Source organism: Bubalus bubalis, chromosome 10 (genome assembly GCF_019923935.1).
Source record: "Bubalus bubalis isolate 160015118507 breed Murrah chromosome 10, NDDB_SH_1, whole genome shotgun sequence".
NCBI lineage: Eukaryota > Metazoa > Chordata > Mammalia > Artiodactyla > Bovidae > Bubalus > Bubalus bubalis.
This window is the reverse complement of record NC_059166.1, coordinates 10,559,691-10,587,086: the sequence shown is the minus strand read 5'-3', so window position 1 is coordinate 10,587,086 and position 27,396 is coordinate 10,559,691. Positions and strand designations below refer to the sequence as shown.

Below are 27,396 nucleotides of genomic sequence, written 5' to 3'. Positions count from 1 at the left end.
TGTCTTATGGCTCCGTTCTTCAGTTTATGTTTCTTAATAATGATTGTTTGGTTTAAAATGTCAGAAAAGCATCTAATAGATTTTTGAAAGCCCTACATCTAAATTGATTTAAAGCAAAACATTATTGATCATTAAAAAATTAAGACATTAGTTCCTGACAATTGAGGTATTATATTTAGAAATTGGTTTTTAAAGGTAACAGTTAATAATTAGTATTTAGAGATAGTGCTACAACTTGTAGTTTAATAAATAATAATAGAATATGTGTAGAATTCCAGGTAGAATTATAATATTGCTGGTTATTATATTAATAGGAATCAATAGAAGAGGTAGCCCCATTTTGCAAATGGAGATGTAAGAGATATCATTATGTGATTGATCATATTCACACAACTAAGGTATAGGAGGACTTGGATTTAGGTTTCATAAATTGCTAATACAGAAATTCTGTAGGTAGATGAGCATTTTAGTTACCTCTATTCAGTTGTGTCTCCCATGTAAGGACAGTGGGCCACATGCAGTTGCTTGGCTCTAGGCCCCAGGTCTTATAGCCCACCTGTACCATGTTATAAGTTATCCCAGGCTCTCAGAGGGTTAGATGCCAGTTAGTTAGTACCACATAATGAGACCATGTATCTAAAAGGATAACAAGTAGATTTTTAATTGAGGAAAACAGCAACAAAATCTCCCAAGCAGGTGCTTTTGATGGTTTTCCCCCTGACATTTATTGGGGTCAGCAGATTGTTGCTACGGATCCATTGTGGAATTGCTTACGTCCCCACCCATTCTACCTGCCTCACCTGCACCTGCCTTGCTTCCACGCTTTTCAGAGTTGGGATAGGTGGTTAAAGGATGTAGTAAGCTCATGGCTGCTCTAGTGTTAGAAGACTAATGCAATATGTCCTCTTGTTGTCTTGCTTAGAAAATAGAGGACCCCCACCCCCTGCCCTGAAACAACACTTCCATATTGTGTTTAAGGGTTTCTGTAAATCAGAAAGTCAACATATTAAAGTGCAATTCATAGGGGAGTTGCTGGCTGTGTTGACTGAGCTTTACAGTCATTTTAACACTGGCAAAGTGTTACCCTAACTGCTTCAAATCAAACTGCAAAGATGCTCGTGTGAAATATAGTATTAGATATCAAATCAAACATATGGGTGTTGAACGAAAGGATATGTGTTGTGGTAGTATATGGTATTCTAGCATGTGGAGTTGTATTTTATGGAAATTCTTTGGCTTGGCTCATGGCAGGGACATACATTCATTATGAGACATCAAGCTGTAAAATAAATAAAAGCAAAGAATTCAACTGTGCTGTTGAATGGTTTTCAGTACAAACTTGTCTGTTCTAGTAACTTAGGATCTGTGTGATGAGAAGCATTTGTAAGTCATTGTGGCCAAATGTTTTGTCACCGTTGCTAGAAGTTTGAAAATAATCTAGATTGGGTCAAAAGGAGTATGAACTTTAGCATTTTGCAGTTTTTTCTTTTTACTTCATAGTACATATTACAAATTACTGTGCTAATTGGTCTTAGAGGCAAAATGTTTAATATATTCCTTACTCTTTTTCCCTCTCATTCAATATTCTGTAGTCAATTTGTTTTTTAAGTGTATATCTGGAACTGATACTTAATTCTTAAAAGTATATAGGCTTATGAGGATGAAGTTCTTGGATTTCTCAAATGAACTATATTGTGGTATTAACAGTGACTTCACCATTCTTGTCCCAGGAGTGCTTTTTGCCATTCTGATACCTTGTTTTTCTTTTCCTCTCCTATTCTTTCTCTCAGTTAGGGAAAAAAAAATGTGTCAATAGATTTCTGATTTGATAGAACATCAGGAAATATCATCAATGGTATATTTATTGCATGAGGAAGAACTTCTCTTTGAGCAATTTCAATATTTTTTAGGTTCATGTAACTAGAAATGGAGAAGACCCATTTTAGGTCATTCTGTCTATATCTTGGGTATTTCCAGCTAAGTGCTTCCCTGGTAGCTCAGATGGTAAAGAATCGTTCCATCCCTGGGTAGGGAAGATCCCCTGGAGAAGGGAATTGCAACCCACTCCAGTGTTCTTGCCTGGAAAACTCCATGGACAGAGGAAGTTTATAGACCTGGAGGTCTATAGTCCATGGTGTCACAAAGAGTCGGATACAACTGAGTGACTAACACTTTGACACTTTACATCATTGACTGTTTATCAACTAGGAAAATAATATTCTTGTATAGCTATGAATATTGATAGTTACGTTGTTTGGTATACATAGTATTGTTTTCTAAATGTGTTTCATTTTATTGTAAAGCAGTGTTGCTTCTTTTTAGCAAAAATAGTAAATGGAATTGCTAATGTAACTGGTATTTGCTAAAATGTAATTGAGGCATTCTGACCTTCCTTGAAACCAACGTGTACCCAAATCACAAGCATCCTACAAAATTTTAGTAAGGGATCTTGAACTGGAGTTCATTTTCATTTGTGTATTGCATAAGAATGGATTAGTATAATCTTTCTCTGACTTCCTTGGCAGAAGCAATTTTTTTGATGTCAGTATTCGGAGCTTTTTACCCCCTCTGGATTTTTGTGAAATTATCAGTATTTGATATCTGATAAAGTATTTTGCCGGGGACCAGCCCCGACTGATCCAGGGTATTCGAAGTGGGGACGGCGTCGGCGAGGATCAGGATACAATAGCTTCAATTAGATATTAATTAGAGATGTAAAGAGTAATAGAATGAGGATAGCTCAGTAGGAAAATTCAGTAGAGAAAAGAGGCTGAGTAGCTTGGTTTACGCGAGAGACCAATAAAACTTCAAGACAAGAAGTTTGCACCACTTACGTAGACTGCAGGCGTCCTTCCGTTCTCCCGAAGGAGAGGAGACACTGAGGCCTCCCCGGTCGGATCTTAGAAGCCCAGGCATAATTAGTAAGCATGGCGGGTTCTGCGCTCCAGATGGAGACTCAGCCAGAGTGAGAGAGAGAGCGACATGGGGAGACCAGTATGTCGAGAAACTAATCCCAATTCTTTATTTTCCAGGGTCTGTTTTTATACACTGAGGTGTTATACAAAAGTCACGTGGGGTCAGCAGTCCTGACTTTTATCAAAGTCAGGTGCTTCATACAAATGTATACAGAGGTCTTAGGGGTGTTACATCATCTTCTGGCCAGGGGGCCTGCTGACAATTTATGACCCTCTCCTTGTGACAGCGGTCAGTCAACCAGGACACTTATTTCTCCAAGGGTGATTATTCTTAAAACAAACGCCACCCAAATAACGTTACATTCCTATAGGGTGAGGGTGTAGTGGGTTTTAGTTAAGGAAAGAATTTACTTAGCCTGAGGTCTAACGTGATTAATATCAAAGGTTAATACTTATTTCTTCTATATATTCATTAATGTGTGTAAGGGCAGGGGATGTGGAGACTTAGCAACAAACATTGGCTCAACAAATGAAAAACCCTTCACCAATACAATTTCTAATCAGTCCATTATACTTATACTAATAGTTTTCTAACTTTTCTAAGGAACCTGTTTTTAGAAGGTTTAAAGCATCTCGTGCCTCTCACGGTTGGGAGGCTGTGAGCAATCACATGTGGCCGGACAAGCCTGTCAGGCAGGCCAGAGAACCTTCAGAGGAGTTTGTAGGTTAAAACACTCTTGTCACGTCCAGGAGTTTTTATTAACTGGAGCTCTAAGTTAACTCCTTCTCCGAAAGAGGTGGTGGGGGACAGCCCCCCATAAAGTCAGAGGTGTAGGTGAGAGCACAAAGTAGTAGGCAGGCTCTGGTTATGGGGGTAGATGCTCGAGGATTTCCAGGGGGACTCCTGAGGCTCGATCCCACCTTTGCGTATGTCGAGCCTCCTTCCTCATGACCTTTGCCATGGGCGGAGTGCCTCACTCTGGCCCCCAACAGTATTTTTTAAAGCAGAGTTAAATTATCTTTTGTCTTCATTGATAGTATGTGAGGAGAAGGCAGTAGACCGATTTATCTAATGGAGAGAATGTTAAAAATTTGAATTCAGTTGCTTAGCAAAAAACCCACTTCACGTTGCTGAATCAAAACCATATTTGATTTTATTGATTTGCATGTTTAGACTTTCTCTCACTTGCTCGTCTTGACTCTTGACAGATGCCACCTCAGTACGGACAGCAGGGTGTGAGCGGTTACTGCCAGCAGGGCCAGCAGCCTTACTACAACCAGCAGCCGCAGCCTCCGCACCTTCCCCCGCAGGCGCCATATCTGCCCTCCCAGTCCCAGCAGAGGTACCAGCCGCAGCAGGTGAGCACATTCCTGGTCACCAGGCCTCTGTCCTGTGTTCGAAGGCCACCCCGGGTTCTGAGACATTTTCCTGTCCCACTTAGAGAATTTCTGTTCTCAGTGGGAAAAAATGAAGTTTTGAGAAAATGTAGAACTATATCCTAAATGTTTGTTTAAGAATGGATGTTTGAGATTGAAGGGTGGGAAGAATGAGTAATTTAATAGCTTCTTACATTACCGGTTAGTGACAGCAGAAAACGTCAGTCATTACATGTTCTTTGTCATGTGTATTCCGAATCTTTCAAGAAAGTGCTCTGTCACTTTGTTGAGGCTTATTGAGGAAAATGGTTTTATTGATCATTTAATCTTGCTAGTTGGCACACATGGTGTGTTTATCTTGAGCTTTCTTTTGATTTGTTTTAATGGTAAGTGCTACTGTATCAAAAACATTGTTGCCTTTGGCAGTATTCTTCCTAAACTAGTTTATAAACAGATAATCACTTAAATTACAATATATTAAAATACTGAAGGGAATCATGTACTTTGAGTATGTTAAACTGTTTCTAGTTTAAATTAGCCTCATTAAATACTCTTTGAGGTTATTGGGCTACATATTTCAGTTTACATGATTTGTTGAAAAATAGTACATATGCTTTGGGTACAGTGATTCAGTTTCATCTTGTTTTAGAGATTGTCACCAAAGATATTAAAAGGCATCATGAACTCAGGACCTGTACTCTGAATTAAAATAGAACTTTCATAGCACTTTCAGTCATAAGCATAAAATTGTAACTTTGCATTTTGTATTTTCCTCTCTTCTTTCTTTTTTGTGGATGGGGGTGATGAAGATAGGGGAATACAGTGGCACTGACTGTTCAGTCTTCAAAATGATTCCTAGACAGCTTGGAGTGATTGCTGATGCTAGGCAAAATATATAAATATATGAAGCTTAATTTTAACAAATTCAGCTGATTTCTTAAGGATTTTATTGGATTCTTCATAGGCTTTTTCCATGTGATTTTTATTTAAGAGTTCCAAAAAGAGTTTATAGCTTTAAACAAAACAGTGTAACAGCTGAGATTGAAGAGGCTATAGAATCTTGTGTTTTGCATATGGGTTGACTTCCCTGGTGGCTCAGACAGTGAGAGCTTCTACCTACAATGCGGGAGACCTGGGTTCGATCCCTGGGTTGGGAAGCTCCCCGGAGAAGGAACTGGCAACCCACTCCAGTACTCTTGCCTTGAAAATCCCATGGATGGAGGAGCCATGGACGGATGCTATAGTCCATGGGGTGGCAAAGAGTCGGGCACGACTGAGCCACTTCGCTTTCACTTTGCAAAATTTAAAGCAATTTATAGATGTAGGAATGTACATTATTTCAAAGTTATTTAGTCTGTTCTTTTATTAAAATCAGGAAAATTAAATAACTTATAATACCATTTCTTTTTAAGTGAGAGACTGGTATCTGGGTTTATAATATATAAAGTTAAAGATTTTTTTATGGGCTTTCAGAGCCTTATTGAACTTCTCTGTAGACAAAATGTTTTGTCATGTTAACAAAGTTTAAGAAGGACTCAACAGAGATATTGCATTAGTCATTTTACTTCAGTGTGTGAAAATGAATCTGATTGTAAAACCAATTTGGTTAAGAATTCTGAGTGCCTGTCATTTCCTTCAAGACCAAGTTCAAAATTTACTTCCTTTATGAAGCATTCACTGATGTCTTCTTCTACATGGCAGTTAGTTATTTAATATCCTTTATATTTAAATATTTAAAGCATACTACAGGTAAAATCTTATTTTAATGAGTACAATTCAAATGTGCTTAGTTTAGATCTATTTTATGCTTTCAGCGATACTACCATTGTTTTATTAACTTGAATACAATAAAGTATATGTCAGGAAGTGAAGTGAAGTCGCTTAGTCGTGTCCGACTCTTTGTGACCCCTTGGACTGTAGCCTACCAGGCTCCTCCGTCCATGGGATTCTCCAGGCAAGAATACTGGAATGGGTTGCTATTTCCTTCTCCATATGTCAGGAAGTACTGTATAAAAATGACTTGATGTAAATACTTTTTTTTAATTTTGGTATATTCTGAGGAAAGTCAAATATTTCCCAAAGTATATTGGAATTTTTTTTCTCGTTTTCACTATAGAAGGTCTAAATATTTTTTTCTTTTGGGACAAAGAAGTGGAAATCAGAGATATTTAGGGACCCCAATCAGAGGGTCTGGTTTTACAGGAACAGTTTTGATTTTTAGGGAGTTAGATATTTATATAGATTGGGGAAGTTTATCTTGGAAATGACATCTAGCATATTCCATATAGTTAGTACCTCCAAAACTAGAATAACAACCTCCCCCCCAATCTATCCCAAAACAAAGTAAAAATAACCACTAGAATATCTTCAAAATCAATCTAACTTTTAATAAGAATTTTTAATACTGAGTTCACATTTAAAAAACGAAGAAACTCAACTATTTTGACTTAAGAAGCCAATGTTTCATGACAGACAGAGCATTCCTTCCTGTAGACTTTCCTTTTCTTTCTAGACATTGCATGCATAATCTGTTGATTTTTGAACTAGGAGATCATCAGAAAGTATTACTTTGTGTCTTTTGTTAATGTGAATGATGCAAAAGTTAATTTTAGAGTTCCATTAAGATACCTACCTTTGTTTCTTTAACATTTTTTAATGTGTAATGTTCTGAATAATCAATACATTCCCATGTGTCAAAAATTTTAAAGTACAAGGAAATGATACAGATCCTAGTCTCCCAACACAGTTCCTCTTGCCTAGCTCAGCAGCAAGCTCACCCTTTGCTAGATAACCACTTTATTATGTTTATTTAGTTTCCTTACAAAGAAGCAAAATACCATATTTTAATTGTTAGCTCTGTTGCTGCTGCTGCTAAGTCACTTCAGTCGTGTCCGACCTCTGTGTGACCCCATAGACGGCAGCCCACCAGGCTCCCCTGTCCCTGGGATTCTCCAGGCAAGAACACTGGAGTGGGTTGCCATTTCCTTCTCCAGTGCATGAAAGTGAGAAGTAAAAGTGAAGTCACTCAGTTGTGTCCGACTCTTAGCGACCCCATGGACTGCAGCCTACCAGGCTCGTCCGCCCATGGGATTTGCCAGGCAAGAGTACTGGAGTTGGGTGCCATTGCCTTCTCTGATTGTTAGCTCTATTTTCACACAAATGTTGGTACACCATAATATACTATAAACATTCTTCTCTTCTTTATCACCCCCTTCCCCACCCACTTAAATATATTTTCTATGATCTTTGCAAAGTAGCAGTAAAGCCATCCTCCATTCCTTTTTATAGCTTCATTCCATTTTATGGACATATCGTAATATATTTAACCAGTTCTCTTTCAATGGGCATTTAGGTTATTTTTAGTAACTTGCAGTTCAAACAACTCTGCCGTGATGCTTTGTATTTGTGTCAGTTCGTAAATGTTCAAGTGTATCTGTCAGATAAATTCCAGGCTGTGTCAATGGGTACATGCGGTTGTAATTTTGCTAGATTGTTCCTCTCAAGGGTTGTACCAATTTATACTCCAACCACTGATGTATGAGAGTACCTATACATGTTCCAGTAGCATGATTTTAAGAATTTTCTGGATTTTTACATGGTCTCTTTTTTATAAGTTTAATTAAATTCTGTGCTTTACTTTGACTATGTCTTACTTTTTGTCTGATGAAGCCAAACAGAAGATTAAAAAATTTCCTCTTAAGTATTCCTTTGGCTAAGTCTCTCAAATTTTGTTATGCATTATTTTTATTCTCTTTTAGTTCTAAGAATTTTCTTACTTCCCTTCGTTCATTTTTTAAAGACTGTTTTATTGAGACCTGGGTTTCTGTTTTATTCCCTCAGAAGGATTGGTGTATGCTTTTGCCAGTTGCTTGTGGACACTAGGAATTAGGAATCATATTTCGTATTTTATTTTCTAAAGTTTTATTATATAAAGAGATCTCAGTAGAGTGATAAACAGAATAATGGAATGAACACTCACATACCAGCATAAGTTCCTTCATGTACTAACCTAGCCATATTCAGATATCCCCAATTGTCATCAGAATGCCTTTAAAGTTCATTCGTTTCAAGCCAGATTCAAATGACTGTTAATACATTGATTTGATCCTTACATCATTTTTCTGGATCAGTTCTGTCTTACCCACTCCCATTCATCCTCTTGGCATGTTGAAAAAAACTTGAGTTGGTTTTCCTATGAAATGGCTTTGTCTGGGTGGTTTCCCTTGATGTGGCTTAATTTGTTCATCCAGCCCTTCTGTTTCCTGTAAATTGGCAGTTAGATCCACAGGCTTGAAGTTAAACATTTTTATTTGTGATTATTGTAAATCATGTCCTCAGCATTTAGGTTATGTCCTTAGCATTTCTGTTTAGTGGAGGGGTCCATGACCCTCCTTTTGAGAGAAAGAGCCTCCAGTGGTTCCAGCCCCAGGCTGTCTGGTGACCATCAGCTGTCTTCCAGCTGAGGCGTAGAGCCATTATGATGAAGATAGACCTTCCCCTTTGGACTCTGTCCAGATTACTCACCCACAGAATCTGTGAGACTAATACATGCTGCTGTCTTTAGGCCACTAAGTTTGGAGTGGCATGTTACACATCGTTACTGACCGATATGATTTGAATACTTCACAGCTGATGCTGTTGAGAGTATTACATCAGGAGATATACACCCTAGTATTTTGTTGTCCTACAACAAATGGTGTTAAGATTGATTGGTGGGTTCAGGTGGTATGGCCTTTGGGACCATTTTAAATGGAATTCTCTTCTTGAGGTTTTATAGAGTGCACCATTAAGTGTTAATTTTGACCAGAAACTCTGGTCATGGTTAGCCTGTGGATGCTAATTCTCAAAGGAGTCATTTAAAAATTCTTCCTACCTCTCAGTATCAAGTTCAAGACAGGTATTTTTCTTTTCTCTTTAGTGAATGCTCATACATGATGGATATAGCCCTTCTTAGTCCCTTGTTTATTTGAGAGGTATTGTCTCATATTTTGCTCCTTTTTGGCGGCCCTAGATTCCTCCTTTCTTCTGTTGCCTGTATAGTCATCAGATGGAAAGATAAAATCTGTAACAGAATTCAGCTTCTATTGCTCTCTTACTTTCCATGTTCTTGGTTTATTTTATGTGTTCTTGGTTTCACTCATATTCATTCCAGGTTTGTGATCCATTTAAAAAGACACGTTTCCCAGTGTTTTCATTATTTCAGTTATAGACATTTACAGTATCCTGTCTGCCACACTGCTGGAACTGGTACTCTTTTCTGTTTTCTAGTTGTTTATTTGATGTCTTTTATACAATTTAGAACTATATAAATTGCAATTTAATACGTAAGTTAGAACATATTAATTTGTTGTTGTTGTTCAGTTGCTCAGTTGTGTCCGACTCTTTGTGACCCCTTGGACTGCAGCATGCCAGACTTCCCTGTCCTTCACCAAAATGAAACTTTCCTACTGCCTCCTTTTTCTTTTGAAATATAAAGAATATGTTATAAAAAATATGTTACCTACACAAAATCCATGGAAACTCTGTTACTATGCAAAATTTTAAACAAGTCAGAAAAATGCACTAACTGGTATCGAAAAGTGAAAGTAGTATGTAATAAAATATTATATATTTAACTAGATTCTTGGGTATGACTGCACTGAAGGCTTGTGAAATTAATGTTTGCATGTATGCATGGTGTCAATGTGGACCTGGCAGCCATATCATGAGGCTGATAGAGGAGTGTGGCATCAGCCTCCTGGATGTCAAGCTAGGGTTGTCAATGGGGAGATTCCATCTTCTAAGACAGAGAGCAGCTCTTGGTCAAAGTCCAACTGAAATAAAATATAATCTTCCCTCAACGTACATGATGGTAGTTTTATTCCTGGAAAATTCAGTATAAAGTTGTTTTAACAATACTTTGTTCTTATATGCAGAATGGAGTTGGGTTCTAGGCTTAGACAAATAGCTGTGGGCGGCTGCGACCGGCACATTTAGTGCGGGTGGCTACCCCATGGCCGAGGTCAGGGGCAGAAGCCGGGAGGACCCCATGCCCAAGAGGAGGAGGTCAAGAGGAGTTACCCCACGTCCGAGGTCAGGAGCAGTGGCTGAGAATGCCAGGCTGCGACAACGCAGGCACGGCCAAGAGGAGCTACCCCACGTCCAAGGTCAGAGGCAGCAGCTGGGAGGAGCTACCCCGCATCCGAAGTTAGGGGCAGCGGCCGAGAGGAGCCACCCAACGTCCGAGGCCAGGGGTGGCGGCTGGGAGGACCTACCCCACGCCCGAGGCCAGGGGCGGCAGCCAGGAGGAACAACCCCACCTCCAAGGAGCAGTGGCTGTGCGGGCACAGGAGGGCTTAGAGGAGCTCTTCCACGTTCAAGGTCAGAAGGGGCGGGGGTGAGGAGATAGCCCTCGTCCAAGGTAAGAAGCAGCAGCTGCAGTTTGCTGGAACAGCTGTGAAGAGATACCCCACGTCCAAAGTAAGAGAAACCCAAGTAAGACGGTAAGGTGTTGCAAGAGGGCATCAGAGGGCAGACATACTGAAACCATAATCACAGAAAACTAGTCAATCTAATCACACTAGGACCACAGCCTTGTCTAACTCAATAAAACTGAGCCATGCCTGTGGGGCCACCCAAGATGGGTGGGTCATGCTGGAAAGGTCTGACAGAATGTGGTCCACTGGAGAAGGGAATGGCAAACCACTTCAGTATTCTTGCCTTGAGAACCCCATGAACAGTATGAAAAGGCAACATGATAGGATTCTGAAAGAGGAACTCCCCAGGTCAGTAGGTGCCCAATATGCTACTAGAGATCAGTGGAGAAATAACTCCAGAAAGAATGAAGGGATGGAGCCAAAGCAAAAACAATACCCAGCTGTGGATGTGACTGGTGATAGAAGCAAGGTCCAATGCTGTAAAGAGCAATATTGCTTAGGAATCTGGAATGTCAGGTCCATGAATCGAGGCAAATTGGAAGTGGTCAAATAAGAGATGGCAAGAGTGAATGTCGACATTCTAGGAATCAGCAAACTAAAATGGATTGGAATGGGTGAATTTAATTCAGATGACCATTATATCTACTACTACGGGCAGGAATCCCTCAGAAGAAATGGAGTAGCCATCATGGTCAACAAAAGAGTCTGAAATGCAATACTTGGATGCAATCTCAAAAACGACAGAATGATCTCTGTTCATTTCCAAGGCAAACCATTCAGTATCACAGTAATCCAAGTCTATGCCCCAACCAGTAATGCTAAAGAAGCTGAACGGTTCTATGAAGACCTACAAGACCTTTTAGAACTAACACCCAAAGAAGATGTCCTTTTCATCATAGGGGACTGGAATGCAAAAGTAGGAAGTCAAGAAACACCTGGAGTAACAGGCAAATTTGGCCTTGGAATACGGAATGAAGCAGGGCAAAGACTAATAGAGTTTTGCCAAGAGAACGCACTGGTCATAGCAAACACCCTCTTCGAACAACACAAGAGAAGACTCTACACATGGACATCACCAGATGGTCAACACCGAAATCAGATTGATTATATTCTTTGCAGCCAAAGATGGAGAAGCTCTATACAGTCAGCAAAAACAAGACCAGGAGCTGACTGTGGCTCAGACCATGAACTCCTTATTGCCAAATTCAGACTTAAATTGAAGAAAGTAGGGAAAACCACTAGACCATTCAGGTATGACCTAAATCAAATCCCTTATGATTATACAGTGGAAGTGAGAAATAGATTTAAGGGCCTAGATCTGATAGATAGAGTGCCTGATGAACTACGGAATGAGGTTCGTGACATTGTCCAGGAGACAGAGATCAAGACCATCCCCATGGAAAAGAAATGCAAAAAACCAAAATGGCTGTCTGGGGAGGCCTTACAAATAGCTGTGAAAAGAAGAGAAGCAAAAAGCAAAGGAGAAAAGGAAAGATATAAGCATCTGAATGCAGAGTTCCAAAGAATAGCAAGGAGAGATAAGAAAGCCTTCCTCAGTGATCAGTGCAAAGAAATAGAGGAAAACAACAGAATGGGAAAGACTAGAGATCTCTTCAAGAAAATAAGAGATACCAAGGGAACATTTCATGCAAAGATGGGCTCAATAAAGGACAGAAATGGTATGGACCTAACAGAAGCAGAAGATATTAAGAAGAGGTGGCAAGAATACACAGAAGAACTGTACAAAAAAGATCTTCACGACCCAGATAATCATGATGGTGTGATCACTCACCTAGAGCCAGACATCCTGGAATGTGAAGTCAAGTGGGCCTTAGAGAGCATCACTACGAACAAAGCTAGTGGAGGTGATGGAATTCCAGTTGAGCTATTCCAAATCCTGAAAGATGATGCTGTGAAAGTGCTGCACTCAATATGCCAGCAAATTTGGAAAACTCAGCAGTGGCCACAGGACTGGAAAAGGTCAGTTTTCATTCCAATCCCAAAGAAAGGCAATGCCAAAGAATGCTCAAACTACCTCACAATTGCACTCATCTCACACGCTAGTAAAGTAATGCTCAAAATTCTCCAAGCCAGGCTTCAGCAATACATGAACTGTGAACTTCCAGTTGTTCAAGCTGGTTTTAGAAAAGGCAAAGGGACCAGAGACCAAATTTTCAGCATCCGCTGAATCATCGAAAAAGCGAGAGAATTCCAGAAAAACATCTATTTCTGCTTTATTGACTATGCCAAAGCCTTTGACTGTGTGGATCACAATAAACTGGGGAAAATTCTGAAAGAGATGGGAATACCAGACCACCTGACCTGCCTCTTGATAAACCTATATGCAGGTCAGGAAGCAATAGTTAGAACTGGACATGGAACAACAGACTGGTTCCAAATAGGAAAAGGAGTACGTCAAGGCTGTATATTGTCACCCTGCTTATTTAACTGATATGCAGAGTACATCATGAGACGTGCTGAGCTGGAGGAAACACAAGCTGGAATCAAGATTGCCGGGAGAAATATCAATCACCTCAGATATGCAGATGACACCACCCTTGTGGCAGAAAGTGAAGAGGAACTCAAAAGCCTCTTGATGAAGATTCAGAAAAGGAAGATCATGGCATCCATTCCCATCACTTGATGGGAAATAGATGGGGAAACAGTGGAAACAGTGTCAGACTTTATTTTTCTGGGCTCCAGAATCACTGCAGATAGTGACTGCAGCCATGAAATTAAAAGACGCTTACTCCTTGGAAGAAAAATTATGACCAACCTAGATAGCATATTGAAAAGCAGAGACATCACTTTGCCAACAAAGATCCGTCTAGTCAAGGCTATGGTTTTTCCTGTGGTCATGTATGGATGTGAGAGTTGGACTGTGAAGAAGGCTGAGCACCGAAGAATTGATGCTTTTTCACTGTGGTGTTGGAGAAGACTCTTGAGAGTCTCTTGGACTGCAAGGAGATCCAACCAGTCCATTCTGAAGGAGATCAGCCCTGGGATTTCTTTGGAAGAAATGATGCTAAAGCTGAAACTCCAGTACTTTGGCCACCTCACGCAAAGAGTTGACTCATTGGAAAAGACTCTGATGCTGGGAGGGATTGGGGGCAGGAGGAGAAGGGGACGACAGAGGATGAGATGGCTGGATGGCATCACTGACTCCATGGACGTGAGTCTGGGTGATCTCTGGGAGTTGGTGATGGACAGGGAGGCCTGGCGTGCTGCGATTCATGGGGTCGCAAAGAGTCAACATGACTGAGCGACTGAACTGAACTGAAATCTAAATGAATGCTGGGACTTTGGGAATGAAAGTGGGATGTGGTGCAATAATCTGTTGGATCAGTCTCTCTTATACATCATGGGACAATCTAGCATTCTTACCTTACACTCTTAAATTTCATTACATTTCCTTATCCTTGTGACAACTAGCTGCCCCCCTTGAAATCTTATCACTACAAATAACTTGGGGTCCCTCATTTTTTTCTGAAATAAAATGTATACACAATATGAGTTTCCTACATACAAGATTTCAGTAGACATCAGTATAATGCCATTCATGTAATAGAAAGGACAGAAAGTTTATAATAAAATACTGTTTTTCCTAAGTAAATGCTCAGATGTGTCTACATTAGAAGACTAGTAAAATAGTCAGCGGCTTGCATGTATATAATAACCGTGAACAGATGCAAGTGACAGTGATATAGTTATATTGCACAAAGAACTCAAAATTGTGAACAAGGTTTCCGTTGATGAGATTTATTACCATACAACAGAGATTATGTAAAATTAAAATATTGGACATTTAAAATAACATGCTCAGCAGAGTTGTTGAATAGAAAAAATGTGTTACCCCAACGTGTGGAGGCCTTTAAGTTTGTATATAAAATACACACCACAGTAAAAATCAATAAGTAAGAATAGTAAGTTGTTGAACAGAAGAAATGTGTTACCCCAAAGTGTGGAGGCCTCTAAGTTTGTAAATACACACCACAGTAAAAATCAGTAAGTAACAATAGGCCTTATTCTTCCTGTTGTTGACCAAGAGATTAACTAATAAATGCACTGTATGTTCACCATCAAACATTTTGTTTACTCAACATGATGATATATCCTTCTTTTAGAAGGCGTTAATTTTTGAGTCTTTAGGGAAAAAAAAAGCTATTTGAAGAAGTTTCATGCATTTGGAAGCATTTTTTTATCCTAGCTTACTTCCTCAAACTGCTTTACCCAATATTTAATAATTTGGTATAGTAGAGAAAATTATAGTGCCATAAATTTTAACTTTTATTGTTGTTTTAAAGTTTCCATTTTATCATTTTGGGTTCATAATAAAATCCCCAAACAGAGAAGCCAGGCAGGCTACAGTTCATGGGGTTGCAAAGAGTTGGACACAAGTTGGACTAAACAACAACTACAAAGTTGACGTGTAGGTTTGTTTCCTGGTTCTCCATCCCCTCCTGGCAAACTTTCATTACCTTCCTGTCTCCTCCTTGTACCTATAGACTCATCATCTTTCCCCTTCTACTTCTAACTGAAGTTCTACTTTAGATGTACTCTTGTGAGATGCTGAAGAAGAGGTCATGTTTTTATTGTGGCACAAGTTTCTCCCAGATCTTCTACCCACTGCTATTAATGGAAGCAGCTGCTAGGTGTTGAAGGCAGTGTTCCAGGATCTGTAATGTGAAAGGAGTCGCCTGGAATGGAAACTAGACTGTCTGTCAATACCCTTTCCTCTGACAGTGGTCTTGTGCCGACTCAGTTCAGCTTCCAGGACCGTGACAGTTGGCAGTCTCGCAGAACACCGTTTCCATGGCTTTAAAAAACACTGTTGTTTTCATAGCCAGAAAAAAGTCTTTCTTTCCTTAGAGAAGGTTTGTAGGAGGTAACTCCATTCAGATTAAGTTTCAGTTTACTTAAAGAGGATGTGTCAGGATCTTAAAAAAAAAAAAAAGACTCAGTTAAAGCAGTGAGAGAATTTCAAACTTTACCTTTTTAGGTATAGTTTTTTCCAACTGATAGAATTATCTCAGAATCTTGAGAGAAATACTGGGTATACTATGAATGTGTACTTCTCAAGGTACAGCTTTTAGTTTTTTAATATTTTTTTAAACCTCAGGCTTATTGGAAAAGTTGTAGAAGACAGAAAAAGGAAAACATAAATTATATATTGAATCCCTTTTTGCTTGGGAATGTTCTGTATGCTGGGAATCCAGTGATTAATAAGACATTGTGTTTGAAGTGAAGGAATGAACTCCCAGTTGAATGAAAGGTCAACACAGGCAGATGATAGCACAGTGGGAGAAGTGTGTTTTCAAGGCATGATGTGATACTACGTGTCTCAGAGGAGGTCTGTGAGAATGAGTAAGAGTTTGCTGGTGAGAGAAGAAATGATTTTAGGGTAGGACTAATTCTTTGTTAGTGAGAACAAAGATAATGCCTAACCCTGAAGTGATACTGAACAAGACTCTGAGATTGGTTTCAGGGTCAAGGTCAGTTAGAAGGAACATATTAATTATGCTTGGGACTGGTGCCTTTCATTGTTTTTTCCTCAGTGATTAAGAATGAAATAAAAAGTTAACTGTTCAATAACTTTTTAAAACAAAATAGTTCTAGCTCAGCAATTCACTTGTAATAGTGGATCGCTCAATAAATAAAAAGTTAACTGTTCAATAACTTTTTAAAACAAAATAGTTTTAGCTCAGCAATTCACTTGTAATAGTGGATCGCTCAATAAATAGTTAAGTGGAAGTCTGAAGTCTGTATGTGCATAGGTAGAAACAAGTGTTTATATTTTCTAAAATACTGCTTTGGACATTTTTGTGGACAGAATTTTTCAAAAGGTGATGCAGTAAACGAAGTGTTTGGCAAATGGGCATTGTTTTGGAAAAAGGTGATAATATTGGACATGAGGGTAGCATACTTCAGAATTAATAACTTGCCTTTGAAGTCTCTGAAGGAGCTCAGATGTTAATTAGCATATTGACATTGATCCATTGTGGAATAAACATTTCCCTATTATTATTGCTTATTACTTATCCTAATCTTTGGTTCTTATTATTTATAAAACAGATTGTTCATTTATAAGCCACTTCTTTTCTGCAGCTTTTGGAGAAAAGCATAGAAGGCCTGTATTAAGTTATAGAAGTGCTTGCATCATTTGCTTTATAAGATTTTGTTGTCAGAGCAAAGATGAGGACATTTAGTTTGCTGCCATTAATTGCCTAGATTTGGATATTAACACAGGAGTCTTTTAGTTAACTTGATAATAAAAACTTTCAGAATGTTGATTGATGAAGACACTCTTTGCTTTAAAGGAGATTGCTGGTGAAGCCTGGAGTTTCCTTTGCGTCTGACTCTCCCTCTTGCTGACCTTGTTTGTAGTTAGTTGTCAGGCTTTGAACCAGGGCTGGGTATTTCCTTTTATGTTTGAAGAGCTTGTGAGCATCTGAGGAGAAAACTTTTAAGTTACTTTCAGGTCTGAACAACGCCCGCTCCTAGACTTGATTTCTACTTGTTGGCTTGTGTAACCAACCATGTAACTGCTTCTCTACTCAGATTGGAGGCACTCTGAGGGCTCAGGTGGTGCTCAGGTTGTTGGAACCAGCAGCCTGCTTCGCTCTCTCTTGGCTGGGGTGGTCAGAGCTTAGGAAGATGGGAATGAGAACATGACTTTTCCTCTCTATCTTACTTTTTTCTCCCTTGGGAGACAGGACAGTATATTAAAAATTCAGCACTGATTTTGAATATACTATAGATATAATTTGCTGCCGTCGAAGTTTCGATTCATGTAGAATGGCCAGTTCCATGTGTATATTTGTGTTTGTGTTTTGGTTTGGTTCTTGTTATTCCTGAAAGCTTCTTAAATAAACAAATAGAAAAAACTACTGGAGAATGAAGAAAAGCATTTTGATAATATTAGAATTTGATATGAATGTTTTGCTATAAAAATCAGGGTTAGCCTATGCAGCTGTGCCTGCCTGGGTCTTTGCTTTTATTTTATTAGAAGTGGGGAAAAGGAAGAGAAAAATTCTTTCTTTTAATACTGATTATTTCCAGTAATAAAGCATTTTTGGCTCTTTGATGGAGAACTTTGAATAGTTACTTTTTTTTTATGCTTTGGATTATAACTGTGACTCTCTGTTGGATTACAATTTGATAATGCCATTCATGGTCATGTTTAAAATATTTAATAAAAAAGTTTTTTTTTTTTCCTTTCAAATACCAGAATTAAAGGAAAATAAAGCCAATGAGGAATTATATGGTAATAGCAATATTTTCAATACTTAATTTACTTTTAGAAAGGTGATTAGAGGCTTCCTCCTGAAAACAGTAACCTGAAAGCCACAGGCAGACCTGGAGCCTGTGTGCAGCCTGGTTCTGATTTAGGCTCTGCTCCATGCTGTCCAGCAGCTGCTCATCAAAATATCAGGCTTACCTAGAAATGGGCAGAAGATCAGATCCGCTGTCTGTGAATGTCTGCTGTGGTGATAAAAGAGGAAAATCTTACATTGTTCAAGATATGTTTTATTGAAATCTGAGGAAAAATATCAATCCCAAGAGCAGGATTTGGTCTAAAAATCATTTAAGCTCCACACCATTCCCTGTTTCTAATGTAGCTGTAATAGGGGGTGAGCTTTCTGGGTTCTTCCCCTCACTTTTTTCTCCCTCCCTCTTTCCCTGTCTCTGTCTCCATCCCCAGTAGAGATGGTGCTGTGGGGTTGGACTGGATGCCCTAACCTTAGGTACACCGGGGACCTGTTGTCTAATTCTTTATCCTGGTTGCCCAGACTTGGCCAGCGCAGGGAGGAGGAAGCTTCTCCTAGGTAGGTGGGGATGCTGGGTGGAGCCAAAACTCAAACCTGATATGAGTCTCTAGGTGCCCCTTCAACCTCTTCTCTCTGAGGACTCCACCCCCACCCCCGCTTTCCCCCACTGGTACTGAGGGATGCAGTTGAGGATTAGGTCATGCAGTTAAAAGCAGCATTGAAGCCCATTATGTTTATCCATACATTTCTTTTCACTTGATATTTAAATTCCGACACTAGAGAGAGGAAAGGATTTTTGTTTTTCCTGGATTGCTTTTTGCTGCTCTCAGCTGTCTTCATTTGTCTTTTAATGCTCATTTCAATTTACTGAAGTACATAAAATAAAGTAAAACATAACTTACATGTATAGCATTAAAATTCTTCCTTCATTAATTTCTTTGATTTTAAAAATTCTTAGAGTAACAAGCTCCACATATTTGTATTCTGGAAGATGGTTATCTGTAGATGTTTGAAACATCAGAATACTTTCAGAATTGTATTGCTAGTGTGGGCAATGACCACCTTTTTCTCTGTGAGGATAGCAGAACCAGGTTCGGCTTGCTGACTGATTTTTCTCAAGAGTGCTAGACTTTAGGGGAGAGGAATGTATTCATGTCTCTTTGCATTAGCCTTGGGGAGGTGAAGAAAGGATGGAGGTTGAAGTAAAGGGGATCCGTTGGATAACTATACAGCTGTGGTTTTCTAAAAAGTGGGGAAAAAAAAAAAAGGATTATCTGCGTCAGAATCACCCGGAGTGTCTGCTCAAGTAAGTTCTCCCATCCAAGTACTAACTGGGCCTGGCCCTGCTGAGCTTCCGAGATCAGACACTATCAGGTGCGTTCAGGGTGGTATGGCCCTAGACTCAAGTAAGTTCTCTTACATCAAAACGGTTCTGGGATGTGGAGGGTGATGAGGAGGGAACCTGGGAGTCTGCATTTACCTCTGACAGGCAATTCTGATGCATTCCCAACTTTGAGAGCCATTGGAGAGCAGAAGCTCTAACCAGTGCTTTCCAGTGTCTTTTACTCTAGCATGGTGGTTGGATATTACCTCATATATCATGTTAATAATAACCCTCAGGTCATATAGCAAGTGATGCCTGAATGTGTTGAGGCTTGGTTTTGATCCTGATTCTATTTTAATCTGAAGGGTTTACTGCCATCATTATTGTTGTTTACAGTAGAAATACATTTTGTTCCAGAGATAGGCTGGTATTCAAGCGTTTAAAATCACTGATATGGGCTTTTGCATTTGTTAACCCAGGGTTTTTCATATTTTAGTGAGCATTAGAATCTCCCAGAAGGCTTGTTAAAACACAGATGTTGAACTCTATACTCAGAGTTTCTGACTCTATAGTTTGGACCTTGCATGAGTCACTCAACCTCTGTGCCTCAGTTTCTTCATCTGAGAAAAGTACTTCGTGGAGTTGATGTCAAGACCGTAAGCGTTTACTGAGTGAGTAAAGCACTCTGAAGAGTGCCTGGTGAATAGTAAATGTTACATAATCACTAGCTGCTGCTATCAGCGGACCATGGTCACCACCATGGTCACCACCGGATAAACTCCCAGTGGGTTCAGTGAAAATTTTTATTCTTATTCTTAAATGTGGTATTAGATAATGTAAATAACAATAGCTGACATTTATTGAACATTTAAATGTGATAAGCACAGTGCTGATGCTTAAAGTTAGTCTCTCCTTTAATCATTAGTATGACTTTTGGAGACAGTTCCTATATCTTGGTTTTATGGATAAGGGGATTCTTCAAATGGTAAGTTATAAAGCTGGGTTTTCTTTTTGCTGTGTGTATTAGTATTATTATTATTACATATACTGTTATTCTCTATAAAAAGCACACCCAAATATTTACTGTGGCTCATTTGCTTTGTGAGTTTAAGAAAGTAAATCAATCTAATAAAAATCTTAGTTACTTTAGTCCTTAGCTCTTGAGTATCTTCATATTTCTCTTCAGTATTTTAGGAGAGGTGAAATTTAGGCAACCATGTGGCTTCCCTTTTCCCTCTTGACCCCTTGTTAGTTTAGGAAGAAGTTCTTGCAAAAAAAAGAATACAAGAAAGGATTTTCTTAAGTTGAATGCCAGAGTAGTGGTCTCCAGGGTCCTAACTTGATTAACGTAGGGGAGGCAGCTGCTCTCGCTGGCGGGCCTCTCTCTAATCTCCAGTCCTCTCAGGGTCCTCTTCACTGCAGGCGTAGGGGCAGCTGATGCCTCAGGAGCACTGGTAGGTCCTGTGTTGTAGTAACGTTCTTGTTGATGGCAGGGCACAATTGTAATGAGGATCTATTATCTATAAATCAAATCCCTTACAATTATATAGTGGAAGTGAGAAATAGATTCAGGGGATTAGATCTGATAGAGTGCCTGAAGAACTATGGACGGAGGTTTGTGACATTGTACAGGAGACAGAGATAAGGCCATCCCCAAGAAAAAGAAATGCAAAAAAGCAAAATGGTTGTCTGAGGAGGCCTTACAAATATCTGAGAAAAGAAGAGAAGCGAAAAGCAAAGGAGAAAAGGAAAGATACACCCATTTGAATGCGGATTTCCAGAGAATAGCAAGGAGAGGTAAGAAAGTGATCAGTGCAAAGAAATAGAGGAAAACAATTGAATGGGAAAGACTAGAGATCTCTTCTAGAAAACTAGAGATACCAAGGGAACATTTCATGCAAAGAATATAGGACAATAAAGGACAGAAAAGGTATGGACCTAACAGAAGCAGAAGATACTAAGAAGAGGTGGCAACAATACACAGAAGAACTGTGCAAAAAAGATCTTCATGATGCAGATAATCATGATGGGGTGATCCCTCACCTAGAGCCAGATATCCTGGAATGTGAACTCAAGTGGGCCTTAGAAAGCATCACTATGAACAAAGCTAGTGAAGGCAATGGAATTCCAGTTGAGCTGTTTCAAATCCTAAAAGATGATGCTGTGAAAGTGCTGCACTCAATATGCCAGCAAATTTGGAAAACTCAGCAGTGGCCACAGGACTGGAAAAGGTCAGTTTTCATTCCAATCCCAAAGAAAGGCAGTGCCAAAGAATGCTCAAACTACCACACAGTTGCACTCATCTCACACGCTAGTAAAGTAATGCTCAAAATTCTCCAAGCCAGGCTTCAACATTATGTGAACTGTGAACTTCCAGATGTTCAAGCTGGGTTTAGAAAAGGCAGAGGAACCAGAGATCAAATTGCCGACATCTGCTGGATCATGGGAAAAGCAAGAGAATTCCAGAAAAACATCTATTTCTGCTTTATTGAATATACCAAAGCCTTTGATGGTGTGGATCACGACAAACTGTGGAAAATTCTTAAAGACATGGGAATACCAGACCACCTGACCTGCCTCTTGAGAAATCTGTATGCAGGTCATGAATCAACAGTTAGAACTGGACATGGAACAATGGCCTGGTTCCAAATAGGGAAAGGAGTACGTCAAGGCTGTATATTGTCAACCTGTTTATTTAACTTCTGTGTAGAGTACATCATGAGAAACACTGGGCTGGATGAAGCACAAGCCTGAATCAAGGTAACCTCAGATATGCAGATGACACCACGCTTAGGACAGAAAGCGAAGAAGAACTAAAGAGCCTCTTGATGAAAGTGAAAGAGGAGAGTTAAAAAGTTGGCTTAAAGCTCAACATTCAGAAAATGAAGATCATGGCATCTGGTCCCATCACTTCATGGCAAATAGATGGGGAAACAGTGGAAACAGTGACAGACTTTATTTTCTCGAGTTTCAAAATCACTGCAGATGGTGACTGCAGCCATGAAATTAAAAGATGTGTACTCCTTGGGAGAAAAGTTATGACCAAGTTATGACCTAGAAAAGTTATGACCTAGAGAGCATGTTTGCTTTAGCATAATACCAGCATGTTAGAAAGCAGAGATATTACTTTGCCAACAAAGGTCTGTCTTGTCAAGGCTATGGTTTTTCTAGTAGTCGTGTATGGATGTGAGAGTTGGACTATAAAGAAAGCTGAGTGCTGAAAAATTGATGCTTTTGAACTATGGTGTTGGAGGAGACTCTTGAGGTTCCCTTGGACTGCAAAGAGATCAAACCAGTCAATCCTAAGGAAATCAGTCCTGAATATTCACTGGAAGGACTGATGCTGAGGCTGAAACTCCAATAATTTGGCCACCTGATACGAAGAACTGACTTATTTGAAAAGATCCTGATGCTGGGAAAGATTGAAGGTAGGAGGAGAAGGGGACAACAGAGGAGGAGATGGTTGGATGGCATCACTAACTCGATGGACATTTTGAGTAAACTGTGGGCATTGGAGATGGACAGGGAGGCCTGGTGTGCTGCAGTCCATGAGGTCGCAAAGAGTCAGACAGGACTGAGCGACTGAACTGAACTGAATGAGACTCGTCAGAAAGAAAATATTATAAAGCAGTTTGGACAAGCCTGTTCCTTTTAAAAAAGTTTTTAAAATGAAATAATTATTCATTTAAATTAATAGAAAATAAATGATATTCTGAATCTAGCCTTTGGACTCATTAGTAAATATAGTATATTACAGATAATAAGGTTTTAATATAAGCTTAGAGTCTTATAAGCCTATGAAATCAGTAGCAGTGAAAAACCCTTTGAACTTTGGACCTATGATTTTTTAAATCTAATATAAAAGATTTTTGGAGCAAGGATAAAGGAAGATGCAGGGGAAAATATTGATATGGACTTAGAATTAAAGTCACTTATCATTATTCTAAAACATAACCAACCAGTCATGGTATGTTAAAAAAAAACACAAAACCATTCAGTTCCTATTCCTGAAGTATTGTGTGCCTAAACTATACAAGCTGTATGTACCCTGTGTACTCTTCCCTGAGCCTCCTCAGCTTCACTCAGTCCAGTCCAGTTTCCAGAGTAGGAAACTGAACTCAGGAGTTTTTTCAGGTTGCACAGCTAGTGAGGAGTCTAGATTGAAATTTGAGCTTGGGTGGGTTTAACTCAAGTGCTCATGGTCTTTGGCGAGATTTGTGGCTGGAAAAGGCATCTTGGAGTCAGTGAAATTGGAAACTGGGCCTTTAAGAGGGTGGGCCAGAGTTAGTGGAGAGCATTAGACTTAGGCAAGGAGGACAGCTTGATCAGTAGGTGAGGTCCAGAAAGGTCACTAAGTCAGAAGTAAGGAGGGTTTTACCTGGGGAGGTAAAACTGGGGGAAGATGAAACTGGCAAGGTTAACTTGGTTAAGATTATGGAGAGTTGTTTTTTTTTTTTTTTTTTAAGACAGTTAAGTGTTAGGATTAAATAGTGCAGCAAATATATTACAGATAAAATGGGTTAAGAAACAAGGGTGTCAGAGAAGGAGAAATATCCAGTGACATCACTTATATTGTGTAGTCTAAAAAGAAATGGTACAAATGAACTTAACTTAAAATACGGAAACAGACTCTCAGAGAAAAAACTGTGGTTGTCCTGGGGAAGGACGGAGGTGTGGAAGGGATGGAAGGGATAGTTAGGGAGTTTGGGATGGACATGTACACAGTGCTATATTTAAAATGGATTACCAGCAAGGACCTCCTATATAGCACGTGGAACTCTGCTCAATATTATATGGCAGCTTGGATGGGAGGGAAGTTTGGGAGAGAATGGATACATGTATATGTATGGCTGAGCCCCTTCCCTGTTCACTGAAACTATTACAATATTGTTTAATAATAAAAACTTAAAAAATAAAGAAACTGAAAGATTAAATGCTCAGTGCATAATGGGCTTTTTTGGAGGCTGAGGGCTGAAGGCAAGGGACCAATTCAGAAGTTATAGTCAGAAAGACTAAGTTTTTCAGGTGAAATCCAGTATCAGCACCACAGTCTCACCCCAATGCTGGACTCCTGAATTTGTCTTTTGTACCATTATCTCCATTTTTCTTTCAATGGACATTTTCAAACAATGAACAGAAGTAGATGAAAGTATAATGGTCCCCATGAACCCGTCACTCACATTTCAATAATTATATGGCTAGTTTCTGAGAAGGCGGTGGGACCCCACTCCAGTACTCTTGCCTGGAGAATTCCATGGACGGAGGAGCCTGGTAGGCTGCAGTCCATGAGGTCGCTAGGAGTCGGACAGGTTGAGCGACTTCACTTTCCCTTTTCACTTTCATGCATTGGAGAAGGACATGGCAACCCACTCCAGTGTTCTTGCCTGGAGAATCCCAGGGACGGGGGAGCCTGGTGGGCTGCCGTCTCTGGGGTTGCACAGAGTCGGACACGACTGAAGCGACTTAGCAGTAGCAGCAGCATGGCTAGTTTTGTTGTATGTAAACTTTTTCTTCCTTTACCCCCAAACCCCTGCCCTCAATATTATTTTGAAGTAAATCCCAGATATTGTATCAGTTAATCTGTCAATATTTCAGCATATAGTTTTATCTAAAAAAAGAGAAACAAACATAATACAGTTATTACATTTAAAAAATATTTTTTCATACCAATTATCCAATACTCAAATTTCCAGTAGTTTCATAAATAGTCAAATCTATGGTTTTTCCACTAGTCACGTGTGGATGTGAGAGTTGAACCATAAAGAAAGCTGAGCACCGAAGAATTGATGCTTTTGCACTGTGGTGCTGGAGAAGACTCTTGAGAGTCCCTTGGACGGCAAGGAGGTCAAACCAGTCCATCCTAAAGGAAATCAGTCCTGAATGTTCATTGGAAGGACTGATGCTGTAGCTGAAGCTCCAATACTTTGGCAACTGGATTCGAAGAACTGACTCATTGAAAAAGACCGTGATGCTGGGAAAGATTGAAGGCAGGAGGAGAAGGGGATGACAGAGGATGAGATGGCTGGATGGCGTCACTGACTCAATGGACATGAGTTTGAGCAAGCTCTGGGAGTTAGTGATGGACAGGGAGGCCTGGTGTGCTGCAGTCCATGAGGTCGCAAAGAGTCAAACACGACTGAGCAACTGAACTGAACATAAATAGATTAAATGTTTTTGTTTTATTTACATTATGGGGTAGTTTGAATCAAGATTGAAATAAAATCTTTATTTTAATACCTTTTCATATCTGTTGTTTTCCTCTCAATCTCTCCTTTTCTCTTTCCCTCTCTCCTTTCCTTTTTACTGTTATAATTTATTTGTTGAAGAAACTAGGTCTATTTTCTAGTAGAAGTTCCTACAGTTTGAGATTTGCTGATTGATTAGCTACTGTTTAATGTATCTTTTGGTCCTTTTTAATTTCCTTAAATCGATAGAAATACAGGGCTTTATCAAGCACCTGTGTGCACACTCAGACACTCAGTGTGCCCAACTCTTTGTGACCCCATGGACTGTAAGCCTACCAGGCTCCTCTGTTCATGGAACTTTCAAAGCAAGAATACTGGAGCTGGTTGCCGTTTCCTTGTCTAGGGGATCTTCCCAACCCAGGGATCGAACCCATGTCTCTTGTGCCTCCTGCATTGGCAAGCAGTTTCTTTACTACTGTGCCACCTGGAAACCCCTTAGTGAGTTCATTATCAAATTTTTTTAATTTCCTGCAAAAATATTTCATTGCTGTTTTGTTCATTGCTGGAGGTAAAGGATGTCTTGATTTTTCCCATTTTTGATGGCACCACTGATACTCATGATAGTCTTTTCCCTCCATCCCTCTTAATTTCCAGTATTTTTACTACATTTTTTTGTAGTCATCTTTTTGCCTGAAGACTGCCAGTAACAAATAGCAAAATGTGTTTTATATAGCACATGCTACCAGGCAGTGTAGCTGTTAACATGATAGATATTCTTGGATATGAGCCCAAGTTTTGTTCAGTTTTATGTTTGTCCTCATACATTCATTTTTGTATTGCTGTGTCTGATTCTAAATGTAAGCTCTTAGAAGGCATTCAGTCAGTAATTCACCAGGCTTTTGAGTGCCTGTCAGTGGTCAGTGCTGGGAACCCAAGAGGAAGTAAGAGTCCAGATCAGGAGATATACAAACAGATAACTCATTTTAAAATGCTGTATTTTAAGAGTACATAAGAAGTTGGTATGAGGTAGTTGTTTGGGGGAATGGAAGAATTAAGTTCTGGCAGGATCTTGAAGACAACGATGCTTTGCAGACACAGCTGGAAGAGCATCCACCCGGACCAAGAGTGTTGCATGTGTAGACAGGTGGCCCCATGGGAGCCTCTGAGCAAGCCAGTGGGTGAAGCTGAGGACTGGCTGTGGGCCCCAGGGAAGGCGGAGATGACACTGTGGGGGCAGCTGGAGGCTGACAGGCTTTTCTCTACCAGACTAAGGACTGTAGGCCTCATTCTGTAGGCATCATAGAGGAGGCCTCTCCATGCATCAGCACACCGTGGTCGTTTGCATTTTTGCAAGCTGGCTCTCGTGGTGTAGTGAATGTCGTGCAAAGGGCCTGGCAGCTGGAGGGAGGATGAAGGGGATGGAGCTGACAGTGACTTTAGGGTTGCTCATGTGGCACAGGTGCTTCAGTCATGAAGGTGGTAAGGAATGTGGGATGGCTCTGAGAAATCCCATGTGGATGGGAACACCCTTGACCAGGTGATAACCTGAAGGAAGGGGGTCAGAGTTGAGGAGGACAGTTAGGAGAGTGATGATGTCCCTTGATGTGAGCACAAGGGACTCCTTCAAAATACAGTAAAAATACAGGGGACTTGAAGTAGAAATTCAAGAATCATCACCATCCAAGGGTCAACATGGAGTCTTTGGGTGAAAGAGAGGAACCAGCAGAAGACCGTTAAACATAACCTGAGGAGGCAAATGGGTCTTTTACCTTGCTTTCCATCATCCTGTGGACCTTAAACAACTACTTGATGATAATGAGTCATACGTTGAATGGCTTTGTATTCAGATTTGTAGGGAGTTTGAAATGTTAACATTTCTTTTCATAATATTATAATTTAATATTTAGGAAG

General features: G+C 39.8%; 1 protein-coding gene across 8 annotated transcripts in view; it reads left to right on the top strand.

Moving 5' to 3' along the window:
• The window catches only part of ARID1B (AT-rich interaction domain 1B), a 429,234-nt gene that overhangs the window by 116,707 nt on the left and 285,131 nt on the right, over window positions 1–27,396 (top strand). For all 8 annotated transcript variants that reach the window (XM_025294982.3, XM_025294980.3, XM_025294976.3 and 5 more), the window contains exon 3: window positions 4,125–4,274. In XM_025294982.3, coding sequence (XP_025150767.3) covers window positions 4,125–4,274 — 150 coding nt within the window. The remainder of the gene's footprint in view (window positions 1–4,124; window positions 4,275–27,396) is intronic.